Source organism: Lycium barbarum, chromosome 7, assembly GCF_019175385.1.
Source record: "Lycium barbarum isolate Lr01 chromosome 7, ASM1917538v2, whole genome shotgun sequence".
NCBI classification, from domain to species: Eukaryota; Viridiplantae; Streptophyta; class Magnoliopsida; order Solanales; family Solanaceae; genus Lycium; species Lycium barbarum.
This window is the reverse complement of record NC_083343.1, coordinates 126,582,959-126,592,261: the sequence shown is the minus strand read 5'-3', so window position 1 is coordinate 126,592,261 and position 9,303 is coordinate 126,582,959. Positions and strand designations below refer to the sequence as shown.

The 9,303-nt window shown below is 35.9% G+C and overlaps 1 protein-coding gene across 1 annotated transcript; it reads right to left on the bottom strand.

The window, feature by feature from the left end:
• Positions 1 to 1,922: 1,922 nt before the first annotated feature.
• On the bottom strand, positions 1,923 to 6,658 carry LOC132604258 (uncharacterized). The gene is made up of 6 exons (XM_060317684.1): positions 6,501 to 6,658; positions 4,803 to 5,136; positions 4,226 to 4,442; positions 3,131 to 3,668; positions 2,954 to 3,052; positions 1,923 to 2,488 (listed from the first exon to the last, which is right to left on the bottom strand). The coding sequence occupies exons 1-6, from the start codon at positions 6,532 to 6,534 to the stop codon at positions 2,238 to 2,240; spliced, it is 1,473 nt and encodes a 490-aa protein (XP_060173667.1). The 5' UTR covers positions 6,535 to 6,658; the 3' UTR covers positions 1,923 to 2,237.
• Positions 6,659 to 9,303: the final 2,645 nt, after the last annotated feature.

Sequence of the window (9,303 nt, the reverse complement as noted above, 5' to 3'; positions counted from 1 at the left end):
GGAGAGTGTACTATAGTTTACACTATGAGATTACGATAAATTATTACAGGTAAATATTGTCTATAGAAATTCTAATTTGGTAGCCTGAAATATACTAGTAAATAACCTACTATATATAATTGGTTAATTAGATTCCATTGGCAACGTAAAAAATAATATATATATATATATATATATAACACTTAAGCATTTTAAATTTTAGGCTTGAGGAACAATGCTGACAAATTTAGCGTTGAATATAATTGCTTACCTCAGTCATCATGACAAGCTTGAAATATTGTCTTTCCTTCATCGTTAGACGATGAATTACTTCTTCAGATTATAGTAAAACAGCACAAGTGGCGTAATTAATTAAAGATGATCTGAGAAACATAAAAAGAGGTGTTAATTTGTAATTTAGCTAAATAACCTAATTCAAGGACTTCATAATTATAAATGGCAAGTTGCTATATTAATTACTTTCTTCAAAGTAGTGAGTGGCATATGCTGCAATGGCTTGATGAATCTTATCTGTATTAACTAATAATTAATCATTGATTAATTCAATTGGAACGTGTTAATCTTAGCTTCTCCGAATGAGCTGTCTGATAAATTTTTATATTAGCAAGTTGCTTGACTACTTTATTATATTTTTAAATAACTCCAAAGACAAATTGTACGAGAATGATATTATCTAATACTAACATGTTAATTAGTAATAATTAACTTAGTTAATTAATTAACTTAAACTAACACCTTCTTAGGGAGACCCTTCCTTGAACCCCGCGTGAACCGGGAGATATTCGTGCATCAGACTGCCTTTTTTAAGGAAAAAAAATAATTAAACTTCATCTATAGCGCGCGACGGAAAGACCATCTCCTCTTTTTTTTTTTTTTTTTTTTGTTTATGACAAGGAACCCGAAGCCGCTACCCTTTGGGTGCGCACAGGGTAAACCCCGCTCTTGTATAATAGTCCGCAAATTACACAGGAGAGATAGTCCGCACTAGGCAAGCCCCATGCAATAAGTTCGACCCAGAAGGCAAAACCCCTACTGTGGAAGTCCCAGTAGACCTCCATTGTGAAAGTCCCATGCTCAACCAACTGAGACACCTTGCGGGTCTCTTCTATTTTAAGAAATAAAAGAATCTGAATTAGTTGTATGTTATTACATAGGACACCTAATTAGTCATCAATTATCACACTTAAAAGCTAATGTGAATCTAAGAAACTGACATTCTTATCCTAATTTGCCCTCTCATATATTGCATTTACATGAAAGATATTAACATATACTATCTGAGGGTGTTATATAATTAAATAAAGGAAACACATCTACTGTAAATATTTGAACTGTTAAAGGATAGTATGAACTGCTTTTTAATTTCATATCAGCATGTTATGCCTTGTGTTTGCTAGTTTTTTTTTTTTTTGTGATAATTATTGTGTTCAGGTCAGCTTGTGCGCACCTCGACTAGCTTCACGGGATACCTACTATCTCCTGATAGCATATGTATCGGTTTACTTTGTCCACTAAGGCCTGTCCCAATGAACACCTAATATTTTGTCTCTGCCGGAAATTGAACCCCAGACCTCATCTTATGTTTGCTAGATGACGACAAAGAGTGGAACAATTGCCTAGTAGAAGCTTCAACATGGGCATCTGGATTTCAATTGATGAGGCACTTATTTGTTATAATAGTGCTATACAATGAGGTGTTTGATGCCCGTCATAACTACAACAACAATAACTACGTCTCAATCTCAAACAAGTTGAGATCGACAATATGAATCTTCACCACATGTATAGTTTCCCCGTTTAAGCTCAATTATCCTGTATTATACATTTGAAGATATTGCTCTTCTGCAAAGGATGAGATTTCAGTCACACCTCGGTACTGTCCGAGGAACAGATATTGAACGATACATTGGTTGTTCTTCGACTTGGTAGAACTGGGAAAATATTATTGTAGAAAGATACCATAACTAAACTCCAATCAGAAGGTTGTATTGTTCTTACAGCAGCAAGTACTTCAGGAATAGCAGCTCCACTAGTACACAATTTATATAACACGCATAGTATAACATAGATACATAACTGAGCGAAATGCAGGTGAAAGACCCTAGTTTTAGCATAATAGAGAAGTAATCATGAATATTCAACAACAGATGCAAAATGAAAAAAAAATGGCCCTTCCAAATCTGTAAGCTCCTCTCTACATACCTCCTACTTTCATTATCTCCTCGATTTGGATCAGCTTAGGTCACAGGTATTCTGGCGAGTGAGGCTTTTATTTTCTCTTCTGAAAATGTCAAATCAACTAAACTACCCTGTAAATACTTGTCATAAGATGATAAATCAAAATGGCCATGTCCACACATTGCCATGAGTATAACTTTTGATTCTCCTGTCTCTTTACATCTCAGAGCTTCCCTAATAGTGGCAGCTATTGCATGAGTCGGTTCTGGTGCCGGTATTAACCCCTCAGACCTCGCAAACTGAATAGCACCTGAAATGGCAATTATACAGTAAGCATAAATGCGGAGTTAGGATTTTGAGTTTATGGGTTATTGGATAAATTATTTATGCATGTTAAGTGTATCTTTAAACCCAAATATTGTGTCTGAGCTAAAACTACTACGCTATGCCGAACCCAAAAGTTGAACTGTAGCCCCGCCCCTAAATAGGCGTTTGGACAGTATTTGGTCAAATAAAGAGTATTTGAAGGTTGAAGTTCTGTTAGAACATGAACTTCACTTGAAAAAAGAAATTGAAGATTTGTGAGCGAACATTTTAAATTGAAATACTCTTCAAACAAAGATTTCAACAATTCAGCAGTACTTCAACTACTGAACTAATGGTATAATATCTACAGCTAAATCTGACTCTGCAACATCAGAGCAATTTGTATTTTGATTCATCCACTAAATGACAAAATGGCGAAAGTGACTTGATGTGACCGTAGTAAAGATACCTTTGAAGCATTCAGTCTGAGGAATTGCTACTGCTTCCATGAATCCCAACTCATAGACATGTGATATCAATGGCGCCATGCCATGGTAGCGGAGACCCCCTGAAAATGAAATCTTTAATAAGAAAAAAAACCTGTAAAGGGCAAATAAATTAACTATCCTACGCAACAAAGGCTTACCGGAATGAATTGGGTCCGGTATGAAGTCATGACCAAGTGTATGCATTTTCAATAAAGGAGTCATGCCTGCTGTGTCTCCATAATCATAAGCATATACGCCTTTCGTCAACGAGGGGCAAGCTGCAGGTTCAACCGCTCTAATTAAAGGATTAATTTTTCCCTTAAGTTTCTCCCGGATAAATGGGAAAGCAAGTCCTGCAAAATTGGATCCGCCCCCTGTGCAGCCGATTAGCACATCTGGAGTCTCTCCAAAATCCTCCATCTGTTTTATACACTCCTCGCCAATAACAGTCTGATGTAACAAAACATGATTAAGAACGCTTCCCAAACAATACTTGGTGTCAGCATTCGTAGCTGCAACCTCCACGGCCTCTGAAATAGCTATACCTAGACTCCCCGGACTCGAAGGATCCATTTGTAGAATAGTCCGACCCGCCTCTGTAAGGTCAGAAGGAGAAGGGTGCACCTTGGCACCCCAAGTTTGCATCATCATTCTACGATAAGGTTTCTGATCAAAAGAAGCTCGAACTTGCCATACCTGCATTAAGATAAGAAGATTCCAGATTAAGATACGACAATCATCCAGAAACAACACTTCCATTAGACGTGAAATCAGGGGCGGAGCCAGGGGGGGCCAGTACAAAATAAAATCTGGAATTATCTATGAATTTCGCCGCTAAACTCGTAGCCAACAAAATTTTCTGATAATCCACTGCTAAGTGGGATTAACGATGGATTTTGTTGTTTAGCTACAAATTTGTCCATCGCTAGTTCTGAACCCCCTCACTGGAAAACAACATGTACATATAAGGTTAATTGTCTTATATAGATACAACAGATGTTGAATCCCCTTGACTTCTTCATATGTGTACTTTTTTATATTTTGAATCCCCTTTTGTAGAATTCCTGGCTTCGCCGCGGCATGAAACTGTCAAGGGTGATCGTTTTATATTTTTGGCCTTTTCCTGCCATTCTATTTCTTCCAAATTGAATCTGGTTGAGAATTTCTTTAACATATAGGCGCCGCATTTTTTACATCATGCTAAGCCAACATTCAAACTGAAAATGAACTGGAAAACTGTTAGGCACATTTACCTCGCAATTGAGATCAAATAAGCTGCAAGCAAACGACAACGCACTCCCCCATTGACCTGCCCCAGTCTCGGTGACAATATTTTTAACACCTGCCATTTTATTGTACCATGCCTGAGGAATAGCACTGTTGGGCTTGTGTGACCCTGCTGGGCTACCGCCTTCATACTTGTAATATATTCGTGCAGGTGTATCAAGCAGTTTCTCCAGCCTCTTTGCTCTAAATGTTACCACATGTTAACAAATTTTTCTGAAGATATTATGGGAAAGTTGGAGTGTTGATTTCTCAGACGGTCACTAATGGTAATTATCTCAGAAAGTCTCTTTTCTTTGTTTTGTAACAGCAAAGTTACCCTATTGTCATTTCACCTATAAGGTCACTCAACCAATTCAGGTGATATTTCCGGTAGATATTGCTGACATGGAATTTTTTTTTAAAGCCAAACTTCTAAATAATAAATAGCTATTATCAGAAAAGTGACTCTCTGAGATAATTACCATTAGTTCAGTGACCTTCTGAGAAATCAACTCGTGAAAGTTGATACCCAATAAGAACACTCCTAAGAAACAGAATACCAACCTAATCAAGGGGGTTGGGCGCCAAAGGCTGTAGACATCTAAAACTTCTTCCGGTATATCAATAAACTGGTCGACGCTTGCCTCCTGCTTAATCAACTCATCACAGAAAAGAGGAGATAAATCCTCAGGTTTGATAGGTTCAAAAGTCTTGGGATGCAAAGGTGGAGGGGGTTTAATTGGAAGGTCTGCAATTAGATTGTACCACTGACGAGGGACTTCAATGGAACTCGAACGAGTACCTAGAGCTGCCTTTGCCCTTGCTCTACAACTAAAAGAAAGATTCAATTGACTTGGCTTTGTTTTAATCTCAAGATACTTTGACCCATAAGCATCACCTGGAAAGCAAGATATAATTAGATGCAGACCATTTGAAGTACTAAAACTGGAGAGGCAAAGATTTTCACAATCACTTCTAAAAAGCAGCCTAGCCTAACACAATCACTTCTTCATAATATTTTTCCATGTTTGTATTTAGGGGTGAGGAGACACTATTTAGTAAATCCTTTTGACTGGAAATATGTCTCCTTCAAATCCATTTAGTCCACACTATAAACAGCGTAGTCAACGACTCATTTAAGGCGCGCTCCTTGAGCTTTTCAAGCCCTGAAGCTCAGAAAACTTCGGTGGGGGGGACTTTGTCTTGCTTAAGCCGCGCTTAAGTGTAGGCAACACACTAAGGTGTGCGCCTCATTGCCCAGAAGTCCTATCCTGAATAGCAAGGTACTAAACAATAAATATCATAGGCAAAGAGACATAATTGTTAAAGAGAACATTATGAAAGATTTTGCTACTTTTTTTCCTGCATTATATATATATTCTTACTTTTTTCTTGATTCCGCCTTTTTATACTAAAGACCACACTTTAATTGCGCTTTGCGTTTAAATCGCCAATAGACCTGGAGGGCTTTTTATAGCTTTTTGCCTTTGACAACACTGACTGTAAGGGGTCGTTTGGCAGGATATATTAGCTTTAGTATTATTAATCCATTGTTTGGTAGTGTTTTTCAACTTATGTATAAAATACATGTACTAGTTATACACCCTATTCAATACTATTCTAATACATAGCAAACCATATAATTAGCAATACAAGGGTCATTAATACATGGATAAGCATGGTTAAAGACAAAACTGCCCTTAATACACCAAACCAAATAGCGGATAAGAAATAATCTCAGCATTACTAATACACCCTATTCAATACTATTCTTACACACTCTACCAAACGACCACTAAAGCTAATCATCCAATGCACGCCCACCCTTACAGGAGGGACCAGCCAGAACTACTGGTCCTGGTGACCAAAATTGGCTTCTTGGTTTTCTAAACAATTCAGATTTACTAAAACAACTGATATTCAGGACCGGATGGAGTTAAGGTCCATGAACCGGACCACTTCACATATCAAACTGCTGATTCATTAATCTTATGACCTATTTGCAAATGAACCCCAAAAGTCAACCAACCTTTAAGCAAATTACCTTCTGATTTGAAAATGAACACCAAAACTCAACCAACCTTTAAACAACAGGATTAGCTAAATCAATAACAAGAATCATTTCCCACAAGGAATCTAAGAGACACCCAAAACAGAACACTAAGAAAAAGAGCAGAGTAGCTAAAAGAAAATCAAGAACAGCAAAATAAAGAAACAATGTAAAGCACAATTATAAACAATTTCATAGACTAAAAAAATGACCTTTTGCATACAGATTTGGGAGGGTTAGTGCCATCTTTGCAGAACCCTTGTGGTGATTTGCTTGTAGAAATCGGATAAGAGTAAACACTGGTACCGCTAGTAGTTGCTAGTTTTAGTAATACTGTAGTAAGTATTTATGTACTTCATGAACAAAAGCTACTATAGTACTCGCTTTTATCTCTTTTTATATTTAATAAGTTTTTCAATTTCAAAATAAGTTTAAGATACAAATTAAAAAACTAAACATATCTTCTATTTAAGACAATAAAACTTTTTTTTTAAGAAAATTATCGTTTAAACTCTATGCTCAGTTAAACTAAAATACTTAAATTTAAATTGAAAATTTTTAATTACCAGTACTTCATATATATAATAAAAATAAAATAAAATAAGGAGTGTAGTTTTTAATTGGAGAAAATTGTATGGGTGTTTGGGTCAGCATTGAAGTATGAAAAACAAAAGTTTGGTTGGAAGTATAGTAACTGATGCCGTTGACGATATGGCAATTTGGTATGTCCTTATCTTAGAAACGTTTTAGGAAATAAAAGGTTGTCTTTTCTTCCTCTTTTTTCCAAACACGACGTATCAAACTTTTGTCTTATTCAAAAAAAGTGATCGTCTATACGGAAGCGGATTCAAAATTTAAATTATATAAGTTTAATTTTAAAATTTTAACATTGAATTAATTATATTTTTAAAGTTATGGGTTCATATTTACTATTTATTATAATTTCAGTAAGTTTTTACATATAAATTTATACTCGTGTCGAAAGTTTGGGGTTTAATTGAACTCCAAACTAGAGGTGGGCGTTCGGTTCTTCGATTCGATTTTTCAAACTTCGGTTCGATTTTTTGAAAGTGGACACCGAACACAGCACCGAATTAATTCGGTTCGGTTTTTTGAAAGTGGACACCGAACAAAGCACCGAATTAATTCGGTTCGGTTCGGTTTTTTGAAGTTCGATTCGGTTTCGATTTTTCTAATTCGGTTTTCTGCAAAACTGTCGGATCATAACGTGTTTACACTTTACAAATCAAAAGTATATAGACTGATAAATCCTTATAAAAAACAGAGACAGATAAGTTCAATTCAAAGTGACCATTAAGTTTGTGTCTCTTAACCATACTACTCTCAATCATACTAGACTTTCATGAAAATATAATACAGTTTGCTAGGAGCTTGCTAAATATATTTGGATACCACCACAGAGAGCAGCTTTTTTCACTTGATAGGTGCAGTGCGGGATGTGACCTTAATAGCAGATAATCTAAGGAAGATGAAGCAAATTATCATGAGCTAGAATTGCTTGTAAAGACAATGGCAAGGACAGCACCTACTGGTGCACGGGAGTCTTACATTAAATTCTAATTAGAAACAAGGCCAGAAGCACCATACTCCCTGAAGGTGGCTTATAATCAGAAATAAGGCTAGAAGTACCATACCAAAAATTAAATTCTAGACTACTAAAAAATAGGGGAATAGCAGCAGGCAGAGCAGGCTAGAAGCACCATACACAACCTTAAAAAATATAGTGAGCAGGCAGAGCAGTAGCAAGGCAGCAACACAGCCTTAAACAGGCAGCAACACAGTGAGTGATTTGAGGGGTGTAAAAAATATTTAGTAAATTTCCGGTTTAACCGAAAAACCGAAGAACCGGTGAACTGGAACCAAACACCGAATTTGTTATTAAAAAAACCGAAATCGAACCGAAATACCGAAGCCGAAAAACCGAATTAATTCGGTTCGGTCTGATTTTTCGATTTTCAGTATTTATGCCCACCCCTACAGTCCAAACTACAAGGCTAGGTACGCTTCTGCTGCTATACCTCAACATAAATTGTGTTCTTTTCTCCAATCATGCATACCTGACAATTTTAAAATTTATGGGTTCTTATAGTTATCTCAAGTTAGTATATATCTCTTCCGTTTCAATTTATGTGATATAACTTGACTTGGCAAGAAATTTAAGAAAGAAATAAATACTTTTGAAATTTGTGGTTTAAAGCCAGTCATAAATATTTGTGTGGCTATAAATCATTTTATCAATGGTAAAAAGGAAAGTTTTAAGTTGAATTATTTGTAAATATAGAAATGTATCATTCTTTTTTAGACAAACTAAGAAATAAAAACGTATCGAATAAATTGAGATACAGGGAATAATAATAATTGAGTTCACATTTAGAGCCTGTTTGGATGGGCTTATTTTAAGCAGCTTATAAGCTGCAAACAGCTTATAAGCTGAAAAAAAATAAGTTGGGGTAGCCCAACTTATTTTTTTTGGCTTATAAGCTATTTTCAGCTTATAAACTGCTTTAGATAAACTAAGTCAAATGGGCCCAATTATTTTTTTGAGCTTATTTTAAGTATAAAATGACTTTAAGCTGGCCAGCCAAACACTCAAAAAAGTTGAAAACAGCTTATAAGTAACTTATAAGCCAGTCCAAACGGGCTCTTAAATGTTTATAGATGTTTCGTAATTTTATTAATATATCTACAAGGCCTAGGCAAAAAGCACTGGGTTCCCGTGATAGTACTTTGTATTCCAAATCTGCCACTGCTTGTTAGGTGAACTGCAAAACATGTAGAAATTGTAAATGCAGTTTAAGCTTCCCACAAATTGCTGCTGGATTCGGACATAATTCCTCTAGGATTTTACAAAAACCAACTAAGAGAGAAAGAGATAGAATTATGAAATTGGGCACTTGGGCCAAACTTTTGACTATTTGCAGCTTGTCTGCATCGTTGTTGCATATACTTTCCTAATGTATTGTATTGTATTATAATACTTCATCAATTTGTTTG

Coding starts and splice junctions, on each gene's coding strand:
- LOC132604258 (XM_060317684.1), bottom strand. CDS start 6,534: ATGGCACTAACCCTCCCAAATCTGTATGCAAAAG. Junction 4,443..4,802: donor CGCCCAACCCCCTTGATTAG/GTTGGTATTCTG, acceptor GGTAACATTTAG/AGCAAAGAGGCTGGAGAAAC. Junction 3,053..3,130: donor ACCGGACCCAATTCATTCCG/GTAAGCCTTTGT, acceptor TTTCATTTTCAG/GGGGTCTCCGCTACCATGGC.